The 17,456-nt window shown below is 48.9% G+C and overlaps 1 protein-coding gene across 2 annotated transcripts; it reads left to right on the forward strand.

Annotated features, from left to right (window-relative positions):
- Positions 1 to 4,464: 4,464 nt before the first annotated feature.
- Positions 4,465 to 15,522, forward strand: LOC109249167 (keratin, type II cytoskeletal 73). Of its 2 annotated transcripts, none has more exons than XM_019419461.2 (9): positions 4,465 to 4,973; positions 6,469 to 6,683; positions 7,479 to 7,539; positions 8,412 to 8,507; positions 9,225 to 9,389; positions 11,878 to 12,003; positions 12,403 to 12,623; positions 13,854 to 13,888; positions 14,664 to 15,522. In XM_019419461.2, exons 1-9 carry the CDS (start codon positions 4,527 to 4,529, stop codon positions 14,918 to 14,920), a joined length of 1,623 nt encoding a protein of 540 aa, XP_019275006.1. In that variant the 5' UTR covers positions 4,465 to 4,526; the 3' UTR covers positions 14,921 to 15,522. The 2 variants fall into 2 exon arrangements, with proteins under 2 accessions (XP_019275006.1, XP_019275007.1); XM_019419462.2 differs by having other exon boundaries at positions 14,667 to 15,522.
- The last annotated feature ends 1,934 nt before the right edge of the window (positions 15,523 to 17,456 follow it).

Below are 17,456 nucleotides of genomic sequence, written 5' to 3' on the forward strand. Positions count from 1 at the left end.
AAGAGGAGAAAGAAAGTCTATTGTATTTCCTCACATTTTTTATTACCATGTTCTTTCTCCTCTTTCCTGATGTTCCAAGATTTCTATTATTATACTTTACTTTCTACTTAGAGAACTTCCATTAGCCATGCTTTTGAATTAGGTCTGCTGGTAACAAATCCTTTTAGTTTTCAATCATCTAAGAATGTTATGATTTCCCCTTCATTCCTGAAGGGTATTTTTGCTGGGTATAGGAAACTGTGCTGACAGTTTTTTGCTTTCAAGCACTTGAAAAAAAATTGTGCCAGTCTCTGCTAGCTTCTGTGGTTTCTGACAAGGCATCAGCTGCCCTTTGAAATTGTTTCCTTTATAGGTAAAGTGTTGTTTCTCTTTTCCTGCTTTCATAATTTTAATTCATCCTCAGTTTCCAGAATTCTGACTATGATATATCTTGGTGTATATTTTTTTGATGTATTCTGTTTGGATTTGTCACCTTCTTGAATATTTAGATTTATATCCTTTGCTAAATTGGGGGAATTTTTAGTTCTTATCTGAGTACTTTTTAGCCAGTCCTTTTTCTTCTCTCACAAAACTCCAATAACATGAATGTAAGATCTTTTGTTACAGTTCCTCAGGTCCCTGATGCCCATTTCCTTCCTTCCTCCCTCCCTTCCCTCTTCCTTCCTTCCTTCCTCCCTCCCTCCAGCTTTCTTTCTTTCTTTCTTTCTTTCTTTCTTTCTTTCTTTCTTTCTCCTTCTTTCCTTTCTCTCTCTCTCTGTCTCTCTCTCCTCTCTGTTTTTCAGGTTGGGTAATTTCTGTTATTATATCTTATAGTTCACAGTCTTCTCTAGTCCCTATATCCTGCTGTTAATCTCGTCCTTTGAGTTTTTTTACTTTGGTTATTGTATTTATCAATTCTAAACCTTCCACTTGGTTCTTCTTGATATGTATTTCTTTTTTGAGATTTCTATTTTTTTCATCTGCTTAGCATGTTCTTAATTGCTTTTGAAGCATTTTTATCATGGCTGCTTTAAAATATTCATCAGATAATTCTAACATCTTTGTCACTTTAGGTTGACATCTCTTAATTGTCTTTATTCATTCAGCTTGAGATCTTCCTTATTCTTGGTCTGCTAAGTGATTTTTTATCAAAACCTGGACATTTTGTGTATTAGGTTATGTTATGATCTTGTTTAAGTCTTCTGTTTTAGCTGTCCTCTTCTGACATTGCCCTAGCAGGGGAAAGGATTGGGTGCCACTATATTATTGCCAGGTGGGGGTGGGAGTCAGGGATCCCCATGTGGTATCCACTGATGTTGAATGGACCTGGGACAATTTTCTATTTGTGGGGATGAAAGTCCCAGCTTCTGCTTTGGCCTTCCCTGGCATCACCCAGTTGCCAGAGGAAGGGGGCAGTTGAGGTGCCTCATTATAGGCTGGTGAATCTAGGCTTCCTGCTCAGCTTTTGTTGGAGTAGGTGGGGGTGGGACCTCAGTGTTCTTTGTAATGTTTGGCTAGAATAGAGTGGTTTCTGTTTCTGAGTTTTGTCTTTCTAGGCTGCCCTATTCTTGAATATTTCTCTCCAGAGAGTTAGATTTCTGCAGGGTTTTTGAAAAAATTTGTGTCCTTCCAGGCTGTTGCCTTCTTCTGCCCCAAGTCTGGGATGTATGAGACAAATAGGAACCCCAGAGAATTCACCACCATGCCGTTCCTTGGCTCCCAAGATCCCTATCCAGTATGACTTTTTTTCTCCACCTTTCAGAGTCTTCTCATGTCATATACATATATATATATATATATATATATATATATATATATATATATATATATATAGTATTCAGGTTTTTAGTTATAGTTAGTGGAAGAAGAGTGTTCACACTATTTCTTCTGCTCTAGCAGCATCAAAAGAAAGGAAAAGTATGTCTATTCCATCTTTCTGAATTACAGATCCTACATATTCTTCTATAACATGATTTTACTGCCTCTGTGGGTGATGGGACGTTGATTTCCTGCTTCTTGTGTGCTGCACCCATCAGGGATGCCTGCCTAGAGGTGAGCAAAGGCTAATGGCAGCACTGACCTCTGTGGGAAGTGGGTGAAGGTTAGGTAAGTGTTCAGCTGGCATCAAGTTTCCCCTGGCAAGAGCAGTAGCAGGATGTGAAGCAGAAGTGGCCCACTTAAGAGAGTTTTAAAGACAGATGCTAAGGATCCTGTCCTTAGGAGGAATGATTTCAAGGGGGCATTCCTCTCTCTCAGGAGAGAGTCCCTCACTCCTGTGGTCCTGGGATGGAAACAGGGAGGATAGGGTGTGGGTCTCATCCTTAGGAACGTTTCTGGCTATTGATGGAGATTGGTACACTTTGGGGACACATGTGAAAAAATAGATACAGTCTGGGAGACCAACCAGAGAGGAGAGTTGAATTGAGATGTGACAAGAGAAGTTTTGCCGGGGTATCCATATGGCAGGTTCATGGGGAGGAAAGACTGTGGTGGGAGAGGGGAAGTGAAGGCCATACAGAGTGGAGGCTGGCTGCCCGTTAGCACTCACACACCACCCCGCAGAGCTGATGCTCACAGCATAGCCACTGGCTGTCAGCCCTGAGGGAGGGATCTCAAAGCTTGTGACAGCAGTCTGTAGTTTTGCCATGGGTCTGAATCATGTCTACTCTGCCACTGGTGTGCTGAAAGGAGCCAATTAGGGAGGGATTCTGGCTGGGACACTGTATCCTCATCACAATACAGCTTTGTTGGTGTTCACTCATCATGCCTTATAAAGAAATCGCAAAAGGATAAAACCTTTGTGCCTAAGTGAAGAAAGATGGAAAAGATGGAAAGATGGAAAAGAAAGCCAAGTGCTATTACTGGTGTGAAATTGACATCATCGAAGAAAAAGATTATTCTTCTTTTTTCAAATGTTTATTTTTTGAGATAGAGATAGAGATAGAGATAGAGAGAGACAATGAGTAGGGAAGGGGCAGAGAAAGAGGGAGGCACAGAATCTGAGGCAGGCTCCAGGCTCTGAGCTGTCAGCACAGAGCCTGACATGGGGGCTTGAACCCACGAAGTGCAAGATCATGACCTGAGCTGAAGTCAGAGGCTTAACTGACAGAGCCACCCAGGTTCCCTAGAAAATGATTATTCTTAACTAAAAATAGTTATTTTGTATAAAAAGAGAAGGGGAGGTTGAATTTGGCAATTGCTTGGTTCTACAGTAGAGACATAACACGGGCGTATTATAATATATAATTCAGAAGAGGGCTAGAGTATCTGGACAGAAGTAGAAAAGAGGGATTGGTAAACTGTTCATTCAAGCACTCTGGCTGCTGAAATAACTGCATTTTTATGGAGGATATTATATACTGTGAATATACTTGGGATTTGGGAACAATGAAACATTTGGGTCACATACTTTGGTGTTGTCAAGGCTCTAATGAAATGTGAGTGTCTGTCCTCACCCCTAGAATTGTGAGCTAGGCTTCTGTCTTACAAATTTATGACCCCAGAACCTAACACAGTAACTGGGACAGAGTCAGCCCTTAACAGAGGGCTGTTATGGGATGGATGGATGAATGAATGGGTAAGTCAGTGGGCAGGTGGACAGACAGATGGACAAATATGGCCTTCATAGCTCTGTATGTAGGGTCAGAAGACCAGACCAGGGACTCTCAAAGTGAAGGCTTTCATTTTGTTGGGTGTTTGCATCCTCTGGGATTCTACAAAGAAAGGGCTCATGAAATGTTTGCAATCCTCAGTTCTCTGAGCCTCAGTTTTCCCATTTGTGAAATGTGGGTTATCATACTCCTCCCCAAGCTGACTGAGTGGACTCAGTGAGATTCAGTGTGCAAGGAGCTCTTTTAATGCTGTAAAGTGCTTTACTAGTGTTGGCTATTGTGAATGGTAGCAATGCCATTATTTCAAGGTCAAGGGTGGGATGGCGGGAACGCACAGCAACAAAGAAGCCTGACTGCACAGGGGAGTGTAAGACCTGCTTGGGAGGGCACAGCAGAGGCCCTGGATTCCTAGTGGGTCAGCCTTGAGAACGGTCTCCAGGAGCCCTGGGAAGCCAGGCCACAAAGCTTTTTCTTAACCACATAAAAGCAGCTCAGCCAGGGTCCCTGATCTGATGCCGGTAGAGCTGTGAGATCTCTCACAGATGACTCTGTCAATTAAAGGTCTTCCTCTGCACCCCTGCAATCCAGCCTCCCCACTCCCTGGGAAAGGGCAACCGAGGCTGTGACAAATCTTCCAGCCAAGATCTTTCTAGGGATAATTTGGTTAGGCTAATTATCCCATGTTAATTAGATAAGACTCAAATTACATGAGCAAGACATGCAAACCCAGCACTTTGGGGATTTTCAAGTTATTTACCTGGTGTCTCTGATTTTGCTAGGAGAAAATGATTTTTTGCTCCCAGGCAAACTAAACCCTCAAATTAGGGCAGTGGTTCCCTCCTGAGCCTTATAAAGGGGGAGCCTGAGACTGTAGGCTCATGAATTGCATCTCAGCTAAGGGTTAGCGTATTATTCCATCTCTCTGGCTTCCCCAGCATGAACCGCCAGTTCACCTACAAGTCGGGGGCTGCCGCCAAGGGGGGCTTCAGCGGTTGCTCGGCAGTGCTCTCAGGGGGCAGCTCGTCCTCCTATCGGGCAGGTGGCAAAGGGCTCAGCGGGGGCTTTGGAAGCCGGAGCCTCTACAGCCTGGGGGGCGCCCGGAGCATCTCACTCAACATGGCCAGCGGCAGTGGGCGGGCAGGGGGCTATGGGTTTGGTCGAAACTGGGCCAGTGGCTTTGCTGGCAGCATGTTTGGCAGTGTGGCCCTCGGGCCTGTGTGTCCAACTGTGTGCCCTCCAGGGGGCATCCACCAGGTCACTGTCAACAAGAACCTCCTGGCCCCCCTCAACGTGGAGCTGGACCCTGAGATCCAGAAAGTGCGCAGCCAAGAGCGGGAGCAGATCAAGGCTCTGAACAACAAGTTTGCCTCCTTCATCGACAAGGTGGGTCTCTTTGGAGCAAGCCAAGCATAGACCCCCTTCCTTCTTCTACTTCTGCTGCCCTCAGGTGGCTTTCTATCTGGGACAGGCGCCTCCCCAAGATGCAGACACAGCAAGAACTGAGTAGGGAGGAACTGGACCAACCTGGACGTCAGGGCTGAGGGTGGGGGTGGACAGAGGGGCAGGAAGAGCCAGGGAGCTTAATTTGGGAATGTTCCCAAGAAGCAGGGCAAGTGGCCTCAGAGTTGAGAAGTAGGAGAATGACAGTTTATGAAACTAGGAAGCCAGACAAAGGAGAGGCCCGTGGCAGCCAAGGATTTCTATAAAGCCATGAGACCCAATCTCTCCTCTCATGGGACCCAGAGCAGCTCAGATCCTGGTTGAAAGATGGACTCATAGACTATAATACACCCAATCTATGGGGGAAGGCAGATGGGGAGGAGCAATGTACTAGAGCAGTGGTCCTCAAAAGTTTTCCCTGAACCAGCAGCATCAGCATCATCTGGGCACCTGTAGAAATGAACATTCTCAGGCTCCAACTCATACCTACTGAATTGCAAGCTCTGGCAGTGGGGCCCAGGAGCCCCCAGGTGATGTTGATGGCCACTTGAGTTTGAGAACCCCTGAGGAAAAAAGGGGTAGCAGGGCCTTGAGAAATAGAGACTTCCTGAGCTCAGGGGAGCAGGGGAAGCTCACCAAGGGTGGCAGTGAGTAGGGTGGCAAAGTGTGAATAGGAGTTCACTGGATAGAGGTGGGGAAAAGAAACCTAGAGAGAGGGAGAAGTCCCGTGTAGCATGGTAGGACTTGTTTGAAGAACGGGGAGAACTTGCCTTTGTATGAGTATTGGGTGAGTGGTGGAGGAGGGGGAGGAGGGGTAGGCACATGGTGAAGAGCACAAGGAGGAATTTGGACTGGACTCTGCAGGTGATGTGGAACCACTGGACCATTTTGAATAAGGGAATGGTATGGTATTTGTAAGCTACAGCTTGAGAATGCTGGTTCTTCCCCCAGATTAATGCTCTGAGACCAGAGAGTTGGACATGAAAGCAACATGGGAGGGCCCAAGATCCCCAGTCAACTGAGTGCTTGCCTCTGGCTGGGCTGGGAGATGCCATGATGGAGGAGACAGAGAGCAGGCAGAGCACAGGCCAGGCTACCTGGCCCTGAGCAGAGGTGCCCAAGAGTGTGAAGGCCAGTACAAGGCCAGCTTACACATCTAGGGACTTGGCTGCCCATGGACACAGGTCCCTGCAGATTTAGACATTTACTAGTGGTAAATAAAGATGATGAGCCCCTGCCCAATATCAGAGGCTGTCCCCACAAAGAGAACCTCAGTCAGACAAAGGGCCCTGGATGGGGAAGGGTGTGAGGGACATTTTCTAAGTCCGGAGGGCTACGCTTTAAGCTAATACAGTGTAGGACAACACAACCACAGCCCAGGAAAGGAAACCCCACAGGCCCTCCCTATTGACAGAGTGCCTGTTGATTTGGGTCCCAGGTGCGGTTCCTGGAACAGCAGAACCAGGTGCTGGAGACCAAGTGGGAGCTGCTACAGCAGCTGGACCTGAACAACTGCAAGAACAACCTAGAGCCCATCCTTGAGGGCTACATTAGCAACCTGCGGAAGCAGCTGGAGACGCTGTCCGGGGACAGGGTGCGGCTGGACTCGGAGCTGCGCAGCATGCGGGACGTGGTGGAGGACTACAAGAAGAGGTGAGCAGGACCCCATGCCTGGGCTGACTGGCCTGCCAGAGCTGGGCTTCCCCAGCAGGCACTGGGACACTTGCTCAGGGGCACTGAGCTTGGGTGACAGTGGCCCGTCCTGAGTTCCCCTGCCTTGGCAAGATGAGGGCCCTCTCTGGGTGACTGGGCAGTCTGGACAGTGGATAGTCAGCCTCTCAGGCAGTGGTAGGGCTGTTCTTGCAAGTGGCCACCTCCTTGGCACACTCCCTTCTGCTTCCCACTTGAGAAAGCCTCTCAGCTCCTAAGCTCGCTCAGAGGTCCCCCAAATTTCCAGGAATCACCCCTTCCCCAAACCAGCAAGTCAGGGAGTTGGAGTTTCTCTCATTGTCTTCAGGTCCTGGACATTTGGGCCATGCTCCTTCTTCCTGTCCGGGGACAGTTCTAGGTTCCTTTAGATTCACACTTTGGGATGGGGTGAGTTTACTAGCAAGGTATCAGGAAGCTGGAGTGATGCAAGAATCATGGCTACAAGGGATAGCAGCATGTTCCTGTGATTTGGACACTGAATGGGAGGAGGAAGAACCTAGTTACTCCCCAGGCATCAGGGGGAATCCAGACCCAAAATCATCTGGTCCCCTGACCTGGGAGGGAGTTACTTTCAAACCCTGTCTACAGCACTGGCCACATAGTCCTAGTGAGTGGGACAGATTTGCAAAGATGTAGAATAATAGCTGCTAAAAGATACATAGAGTGGACACCTCTTTTCTGCTTTTGTGATGAGAATACACACACACATACCTTGCTCATGTGTTGCTTTTCCTATAGGTATGAGGAGGAAATTAACAAGCGCACAACTGCCGAGAATGAATTTGTGGTGCTTAAGAAGGTGAGGAGGAGGTGCATATATATGCCTGTCACCTGGTGGTGGGGCATGGAGGGTGGGGGAGGTAACAGAGAGGAAACTGGGGTCTGTGCTCCTTGTAGAACGACCAGGATCTGAAGTGCCAGAAGAAGATGGAAGGATGTGTTGCTTGGGATATCTTGGGACACCTAGATGTTTACCTAGAATACATTACCTTGTCAGCTTTTAAAAAAAAATGTTTTTTTAACGTTTATTTATTATTGAGAGACAGAAAGAGAGCATGAGCAGGGGAGGGACAGAGAGAGGAGGAAACACAGAATCCAAGGCAGGATCCAGGCTCTGAGCTGTCAGCACAGAGCCCAATGCGGGGCTCGAACCCACCAACTGCGGGATCATGACCTCAGCCAAAGTCGGACGCCCAACCAACTGAGCCACCCAGGCACCCCTACCTTGTCAGCTTTTTATATTTGGCGTCGATGGGTGGGAGCCCAGATGTGGATAGCCAATGTCCAGGGTATGTCCACTTTGGCTTGGGGAACAGGACGTGCTTTGGGGAGGGCTGCACACTTACCTTCCAGCTCTGCCTGTCTCTGGCAAAGTGCTGTGGCTGCCTTGGGCTCTGACTGCCAAATGACCCCCTATAGGAGATAGCTCTCCCTCCCGTAGCCTCTCTTTGAGAAATAAGGGGAGGAACAGGATTCCATCTTGGATGGGGGCAGATGAGTTCCAGAAGCTCGCAGTGAGTCTTGGGTGGAAGTTATGTTCCTGCCCTCTGAGGCCTCACTCCATTCCCGGGGGCAGCTCATCTCAGTGTTGGTGCTTGGGTGTCAGTTCCTGGGAGAGCACTTTCTGGGCTTGAAGAAGGGCGATATCAGGGGGTCTCTGGATTCCTTTAGGATGTGGATGCGGCTTACATGAGCAAGGTGGAACTGCAGGCCAAGGTGGATGCTCTGGATGGAGAGATCAAATTCTTCAAATGTCTGTATGAAGGGGTAAGTCTCCATCCCCCAGCCCCATCCCTAACTCTGTCTTCTGGAAGACAGCCATGTGAATGAGTGGCTATTTGTTCCTTGTAACTTTAAGAGCCCAGGGGATCTCCAGCATTTGGATTCTGGGGGGCATGTAGATCAAAGGAAAGCATGACATCTATCCTGTTGCCTTCAAATTATGTGGACCATCAGTCCCAGCCTGGGACTCCCAGTCACAGTCTCACATCTTTGAGGAAGCCATGGGTCCTTGATACACTGATGTTCAGCTAAGGATATTCTCATTTCTGCCTGTCTTCTGTCTGCCACTTGGGGTGTCTCCCTGGGTCTTGAACAGGAATCTCTAGGGATAAATGTGGGGGAGTCCTCACACCCTTTCTACTACCTCTGATCATCTGGCTTAAAGCCTGATCCTGTTGGCCAAGCATATGTGGGCTCCTGTGTCCTTAGTGTCTCTTGTGTGGTGGCCAGGCTGTTTCTCCTCTATATTTTCGACTCCTGACCTGTTTCAAGTGACAGATAGATGGGCTGTTTTCTTCTTGGGCTGCTTCCAACTCATTCAGCAGTTTTCAGACGTGGCACTGAAACATCTGGGCTGGGGGGCTTTGGAGAATACAGCTTGTCTCTACTTGGGAGGGTCTAGGGGCTCTCTATGAAAGGGTCATCACCTTGGCCTTCCTCCATCCACAAATGGCATTTCATGTTTCCTTCCTTCTCATGTAGGAGATTGCTCAGATCCAGTCCCATATCAGTGACACATCTGTCATCCTGTCCATGGACAACAACCGGAACCTGGACCTGGACAGCATCATCACTGAGGTCCGCGCCCAGTATGAGGAAATAGCCCTGAAGAGCAAGGCCGAGGCTGAGGCCCTGTACCAGACCAAGGTGGGCTGAACACCTCCTCAGAGTCCATGGCCCACCATGGTCCACACATTTGTTGGGAGCATGGCACTGTCCTGGGTTCTGGGGTATTCCCAAAGGGAGGAGAAGATGAAGCTCTTGGACTGATCCACAAAGACTGGGGCAGCCATTGGCAGACACCCATGGCTGATTGCAAATGAATGTGGCATAAACAGAGTCCTGGATGCTGGGGAGACAGAGGTTAGGGGGCCAAGTGGGACAGGTCAGTACTGACTTCCTGAATGCTGAGGGGTTTGAACTGAGTCTGAGAGGGAGGAAAACATGGGTAGTTAGCATCTCAACTCTTCCATTAATTACAATAAATTAGGGGGTCTCTTGAATGTCATCTGAGATCAGGTAATTCCTACCTTTCATTCAAGTCCAATTACAAGGATAAAGGGGGAGTATGATCTTAACTCCTTTAATGGGTCATGGGTGGGGAAATGATTCTTTAGATAATTTAGTTTCTCAGATCAGATGGCAACTTCCTAATTGTTTCATGCTATTTATCGGGTTCCTTCCCAGGGGAAATTCACACACTTGAGACCTTATCTTATCTCTCCCCCTGCCTCCTTGATACCATAGGGACAGAAAGATGTGGTCAGCAGGGTTGGGAGGAAGAGAGGGAGGTCCAGGCAACAGCACAGGCCAGGGCTCCTTGATAAGTGTTCAAACCCAAGTTTCCAGTTCCCAAGTCCCTCCACATGACTGTTGCAAGCCAGTTTCAGGGACGGCCATGTGGATTGTCAGTGGCCAGTGCTTAACCCCAAACTCCTTCCAGAAGAAGTATGGGGTTATCCATACCTGCAAGTCTCCAATTGGAGCTAAGCCCTTACTGACCAGAGTTTCATTAGTGTAATTCTAGCAACAGAATTAGAAGGGCTTCTTCTTCTTCTTCCCCTTTCAAAGATGAAGAAGGCAGGGATCAGGGCATTTAAGTAATTTGCCAAGGTCACTTAGCTGGGAATAAATGGAGCTGGATTTGAATCTAGATGACTGACTACAAATTCCACAGTGTTCAGACAAAAGATCAGGACATGACTCTGTTAAGAAGCATTTATAGTGACAGCTTAGGATGGGCCAAGAACAGAGTGGAGAAGGACACTTGTCTGTTTGCTTCAGAAGGAGCCTGCTTGGTGTCAGAACTTAGGGAATTAGTGCCTCCCTCCCTGTCCGTTTGTAGGGAGGGCCATCCTCCTCACATAGACTTGCAGAGAAGCAGGGAAAGACCACCTGTCCTGCCCCAGTGTTTATCATCCCAAGATTAGTACCAAAGATAAAACACAGGAACATAGTGAGAAGCCTCTTTGTCTTCCAGGGGACCTGGCATTTTTAAGAGGAATCCTGACTCTAGGGCCTTGTTAGGGTCAGATATGACAACCCATAAGGCCAAGCACCAGTTACACCGAGAGAAGCAGTGTGCAGTCACCAGAGTTCTGAGTGTCACACTTTTCCAAGTTCCTCATAAGCCAGATTCTGGGGTAGAACTAAAATATTCTCTATTGACTGTTCAATGGATGACATCAAGGCGGGAGTGATCCCAAACTAGTAGATGACCTCAAATTCATGGCTAGTGGTGTTAGACTAGCAGAATATACCAACACACACGCGCACGCACGTGCGCACGCGCGCACACACATACACACACACACACACACACACACACACACACACACAATGTTCCTCCATTCCCAGAAACAGTTCCAGTAGCCCAGGGCCCAGCTGAGCTATGAAGGGCAGGAAGTCACAGAGAATACAGGTCCCTGTCATCCAGTCATGCTAAGTCTGATGGGGAAGACACAGAAAGGTGTGCTTATAGTACAGTGTGGTAAGATCTATGAACTGGAGTGGTAGGAACTACGGAACCAGAAGTACACCCAATCAAGGAAGATCAAGGAAGGCCTTCCGGAGGAAGCTGATCTGCTTTGGCTGAGTTGGAACTAGCTAGGGGAAAAGGGAAAATGGATGAGAAAGGGTTTTCCAGGTGGAGGTAGAGCCTCTTGCAAAGTCTCAGAGACTTGAGAGCACAGGGACATTTAGGGAACAGTTCAACATAAGTGTAGAGGCAGATGGGCAGGGGTAGCGAAAGATGAGTCTGGAGAGACTGGTGGATGCAAATCTCAAAGCACCTTGATGCCATGCTCATGGTTTGAATTTGACCTTGACTTTGAAGGGCTATCAGTAGAGCAGTGTCATAGTTGGAGTTGTATGTTATATGGTTGCAGTATGGAGAGAAGAAGACTTTCAACAGTCCTTATGTCCAAATGTAACCATCAGTGAGAGAACTGTGCTTAAGACAAACAAATAAATCCCATGAACAGATAGATGTTTGAGTGGGGGGCTGTTGACAGGCCTGGTGAAGTTGGGGACCCCTACCCACCTCTGTCACACTCTGAAGGCAAAGGCATGGTCTGCCAGGCTGAGCTCCACCAGGCCTGAGTCAAGGTCTCTGATTTGCCCCCTGTCCTTCTAGTTCCAGGAGCTCCAGCTAGTAGCTGGCCGGCATGGGGATGACCTCAAGCACACCAAGAATGAGATCTCCGAACTGACTCGGCTTATCCAAAGGCTGCGCTCAGAGATTGAGAGTGTGAAGAAGCAGGTAAAGGGGGCTTTGGAAGTTCCTGGCTCACTCTCCAGGGAGGTGTGAATGGTCTATCACACATACTCCCCCAGACCTCTCTCCTGCTCTACATCCTTCATTTCAGAACCCACTTTCTCAGGTGGAGCCCCCGATCTCATCCTCCACACTTATCTCCCATCTGAAATCTGGAACACTTGGAAAGGTCTTTTCAGAAAGCCAAGTGGCTAAGAGTAAGAATCTCCCCTGACCCAGTTGAGGGGACTCTATCTATCACCATGGATGTGGCTTTGCTGTAGGAATTGGGGCCAGACAGAGGAGGGTCCGACCACAGTCAGCACACGGGGGATGAGGGGTGAAGTGAGGCTTGGAGTGGCTGCCCTTAGAACTCAGGGGAAAATGCTACCTCCTGTCCCGCAGTGCTCTAACCTGGAGACGGCCATCGCCGATGCCGAGCAGCGGGGCGACTGCGCCCTGAAGGATGCCCGGGCCAAGCTGGATGAGCTGGAGGCCGCCCTGCACCAGGCCAAGGAGGAGCTGGCTCGGATGCTGCGGGAGTACCAGGAGCTCATGAGCACGAAGCTGGCCCTGGACGTGGAGATCGCCACCTACCGCAAGCTGCTGGAGGGCGAGGAGTGCAGGTGTGGGGGGGGGGGGGGGGCGGGGAGGGTCTTAGAGCTGGAAGAACTTTTGGACTTTTCTGACTCAGTTTCCCAGAGTGTGGGGGAGGTTGCTGGAGTGGCTGGAGATGCTTTTCAGGTCATGACAAACAGCTTTTAAACAGCATCTGGTCAATGAGACAGCAATCTCCTTTATAGTTTTCCTGCCAGTCTCCAGACCACAACAGGGAGAAAGTCTCAGGATGGTTCTGTTGTGTCTTTAACACTGCTCGGACCCTTGCAAATATCCCTATAAGTAAAGAGATACTAGATCCCAGGTTCAGAGCCTCGGGAAGGCAACAATATCTAGCCCTAAAGTTTTAAACTGCTTTATTTTCATTATACTTATTTTTACTGCTACCATTTTTTTTTAATCCTTTTTGATCAGGTAGTGTTGGTTTTCTATTTACCCTGGTGAAGGAAAATGTCTTAAAAATTTTTTTTTAATTTATTTATTGAGAAAGAGAGAAAGAGAGAGTGAGCGAGCACGTGAGTAGGGGAGGGGCAGAGAAAGAGGGAGAGAGAACCCCAAGCAGGCTCCACACTGTCAGTGCAGAGCCCGATGTGGGGTTTCACCTCACAAAACCATGAGATCACAATCTGAGCCGAAGCCAAGAGTTGGATGCTTAACAGACTGAGCCACCCAGGAGCCCCATAAAACTTCTTGTTAAGAGAAATGCATTTTTTTGGTATAAAAGGCAGAGTCCATGAAAAATACTAAGTATGTAACAGTGTGAGTCGTACAGGTTCATAGCACGTCAGAGTGGGGTACGTGAAACACTGACATGTGAAAAGCTTGTTCTAACTGAGCACCATTGTAGTGCTGAGACCAGCAGAGGAGAAGTTACTGGTCCTAAAATCAGACGGTTATTTCCTTAGGGGCACCTTCTGATGCCAGTATTTCCACATGTGTATTTATTCAGGTAGTAGCCTCCCAGGAATGAAGAAATGGGATAAAGAGGAACCCAGAGGAGGGGCCCTGAGAGGTGCTGTTGTTGGGGGCCCCAAGTTTGCAGGTTGGCACGTGTCTGACGTGGGAAGGGTAGACTGGGGGACGGGGCAGAGCAGAGACATGCAGGTGCAATGATGACATCTGGCCAGTTGGAGGGGCTCGTGGAGGCTGGGCTCATGTGGCTGATGATCTCAAGCTGCGGTGTGGGCAACTTGGATTCCAAGCGTTGGAGACTTACCTCCCCCTTTCTCTCTGCACAGGATGTCTGGAGAACACACCAATTCTGTGAGCATTTGTGAGTATTTCATGCCTCTGGGGGAATATTTGTAGCCCATTAATGAACACAGAGGAAATGGGTGCCTGCCTCCGGGCCCCCATGGGCTCTGCCTGGTAGATCACCTGGTCACAACCCCCTTCCTCGCTAAGACCTGTTCCCTCTTCCTCTGTGGAGCTCCCACTGGCAGCTTCCCGTCACATTCTGATATTTCACATGGGCCCCTTCCCCAGAGATCTCACCTGTGCTGGGACAAAACTCTCAGCCCACCCTCTTCTGCCTCCCCCGTCCCACGACAGCTCTCCTGCATGATGGAAGCTGTGAGCAGGAAGAGCCCACCTCCTCACTGCAAGCAGAGACCTGTGCTCAGGCACGCTGTGCATGACCAGTGTGAGTGCTGGCTCCACAGCGGTCAGCCTGGTCTCCTAAGACAGGCCAGCAAACCTTCCCGAAATCAAGCAATCCGGAAGTTCTTTGAAAAAAATTAAGAGCATATTCTAAAGTTAAATGAGAGCCCTACTGGCTTATGTGATGCTTCAGGAGACACTCTTGGTACTCCTGTTTGTTCAGAGAAGGAGAACACACCCAATTTGGGGATCCTGTGGGATCTGGGCTAGTTTTTCCAGTGCCTGAGCTGCTCAGGAATTGAGCATATATCCTTAGTGTCCACAGTTGATGTGAAGCGTTTGCTTAAGAGGGAGACATTTAAGCTAGTTGCGGGTGGGAGATTGGAGGGGACTTGGTGTCACCCCTGTCCTGGGACATACACTTATCAATCCTCCCTCCACCCCCACAGCAGTCATCAGCAGCACGGTGGCCGGGACCACGGGCACAGGAGCTGGCTTTGGTTTCAGCGGTTCTGGCACCTTTGGTTACCGGCCCAGCTCTGTCTCGGGGGGCTACGGCATGCTGTCCGGGGGCTGTGTCACTGGCAGTGGGAACTGTGGCCCCCGCGGAGAGGCCAAAACCAGGCTGGGCAGTGCAAGCGAATTCAAGGACGCCCAGGGGAAGACCTCAGCTCTGAGCTCCCCCACCAAGAAAACCACAAGATAAAGTGAAAGTGTATTTCCCCACTGTCCACCTCACCCTGGTTTCCTCTGGACTCCCTTCTCCAGGAAACTCCTGCATCACATTTATCATCGTCTCCTTGCTTTTCCTTTCCACTGACATTCCCTCTCTTCTACCTCCTGCCTTAGTCTTCCTTCATTCAGAATCTGGATTCTAGCCCATCCTGCTGCCTCCATACTAAGAGACTCCCTAACTCAGGCTCCCCTTCCTGAAGCGTTGCCAGGAAGGCCAGATCTTTCCCTGGCCTGCACGGCCCCTTGCAGAGAAAGGTCTCTCTCAGCAGTTCCCCCCTCCACAGCCTGGCCTTAGGGAGTTATTTGGCCACATGCTGCCTGGGTTCATGAGATTACAGGGCCACCGACAGACCCACAAAGACTGTCTCCTGTTACAGCAACAGCAGCTCAGGCAAAACACTAGGTTACAGGTTCTATCTTGCGTGGCCCCTACACGTTTACAGAGCTGGGAGTAGCCCTGGAGATTGGTCTTATCCATGAAGGGATTTGTGCCTTCAATATGTGAGTTCCTGTCCTTGTTCAGGTCTTACCTCTCTAATTCCCGCATCTCACCAATAAACTTAATAAAACTCATGCAGGACCAGGCTGCTTCTCTCTTCTAGGGGAATCCTCATCTCAGACCACCTATTTTCTTCTTCTTTTTTTTAATGTTTATTTATTTTTGAGAGAGAGAAAGAGAGAGAGAGAGAGCAGGGGAGGCACAGAGAGAGAGAGAGAGAGAGAGAGAATGAGGAAGCAGGGTCCAGGCCCTGAGCTGTCGGCACAGAGCCCAACATGGGGCTCGAACCCATGAACCATGAGATCATGACCCAAGCTGAAGTTGGACGCTTAACCCACTGAGCCACCCAGGAGCCCCTCAGACCACATATTTTCTATCTGTGGAGGTAAATGACCTGAAACCTGGGGCATCGAGGTCTGGTGTGTTCCACAGCACCCCAGAGTATCTTTTAATCTGAGAGAAAGATCCTTGCATGGACTGCAGGATTCCACTGGATTTTGTGATACCCTGGATTTTGTGATACCCTGGAGTCATTTCTTACCCCATCCCCAGTAGCTGTGCCTTCAAGTCATGTTTTTCTCAAGCCAGTGCTCCAGTGAACAGGCAATCTTGAAGAACGTGCTGCTTATCAGCAGGGGGAGGGAGGCAGCATTTATCTTGTGGCAGGATTTAAAATTGATCAAGAGACAGAAGGAAGCCAGTTCTGGAAAGCCTGGGGCTCGAGTTATGGCTGCTCCCTGATCTCTGGGAAAATGCTGAAGTAGATGGTCTCCAAAAAATTGTTTTTCAGTGTCTGTTTGTTTTTGAGAGACAAAGACAGAGTGCAGTTGGGGGAGGGGCAGAGAGCAAGGGAGACACAGAATTGGAAGCAGGCTCCAGGCTCTGAGCTGTCAGCACAGAGCCAGACGCGGGGCTCGAACCCACCAACTGTGAGATCATGACCTGAGCCAAAGCAGACGCTCAACCGACTGAGCCACCCAGGCGCCCCCAATTGGTTTAATTCTTTTTAAAAAAATTTTTTTTCTTAACATTTATTTATTTTTGAGAAGAGAGAGACAAGGGCATGAACAGGGGAGGGTCAGAGAGAGAGGGAGACACAGAATCCGAAACAGGCTCCAGGCTCTGAGCTGTCAGCACAGAGCCTGACACGGGGCTCGAACTCAGGAACCATGAGATCATGACTTGAACAGAAGTTGGACGCTTAACTGACTGAGCCACCCAGGTGCCCCGACAGTAGATTCTCTTTAAAACAATGAGCCGTGTTCCATCAGTCTTTGGTGAAGTGAATGCATTTGTGCATGAGTTGTGTTGAAGCATGTGCCATCTCTGTTATATACACTGTTCAGCTTCCAAAACACTCCTGTGCTGAGAGACTTCTGCCAGGTTCCCAGGCCGTGATGATGCTGTCAGGATGCAAAGAGCCAGTGAGAAGCTGGCATTCACTCAGGCTGTGACTCACAGGTGCATTTGAACAGGGTCACTGTGGGTCCAGAGAATCTTAGAGTTCAAGTCAATGGTTTTGAATTCAGATTCAGACTCTGCAACTGACTTGGGATTGTAAGCAAAGCTCTCAAGTCTTTTGAGCCTCATTTATTTAGCTATAAAATAGGCAGCCAATCACCCCTGGATGATTATTATGCCCAAATGAGGCAACGTAAGCATGTCTTATGCAACTTCTGGTACAAAGTTCATACTTAATAAATGTCAGTGGAAACAGGATCTTGTCCTCAATTTTCTTGGCTCAAACACTTGACTAAATCTGCTCACTGAAAAGAGGTGTTTAGTGGTGGCAAAGCAATTTGCAAGTTCCAAACTTTAAAGAGACCACCTCAGGGCGCCTGAGGGTGGCTCAGTCGGTTAAGCAAGCGTCCGACTTTGGCTCAGGTCATGATCTCACGGTTCGTGAGTTTGAGCCTTGCGTTGGGCTGTGTGCTGACAGCTCCGAGCCTGGAACCTGCTTCAGATTCTGTGTCTCCCTCTCTCTCAGTCCCTCCCTAGCTTGCACTCG

Source organism: Panthera pardus, unplaced genomic scaffold (genome assembly GCF_024362965.1).
Source record: "Panthera pardus isolate Hobbes unplaced genomic scaffold, ASM2436296v1 HiC_scaffold_6, whole genome shotgun sequence".
NCBI lineage: Eukaryota > Metazoa > Chordata > Mammalia > Carnivora > Felidae > Panthera > Panthera pardus.

What these genes read in the sequence shown, in the direction of transcription:
- LOC109249167 (XM_019419461.2), top strand. Translation starts at nt 4,527, where the DNA reads ATGAACCGCCAGTTCACCTACAAGTCGGGGGCTGCCGCCAAGGGGGGC. An exon ending in TCAAATGTCTGTATGAAGGG is followed by an intron (nt 8,508 to 9,224) that starts GTAAGTCTCCAT and finishes CTTCTCATGTAG; the next exon opens with GAGATTGCTCAGATCCAGTC. An exon ending in CTGGAGGGCGAGGAGTGCAG is followed by an intron (nt 12,624 to 13,853) that starts GTGTGGGGGGGG and finishes CTCTCTGCACAG; the next exon opens with GATGTCTGGAGAACACACCA.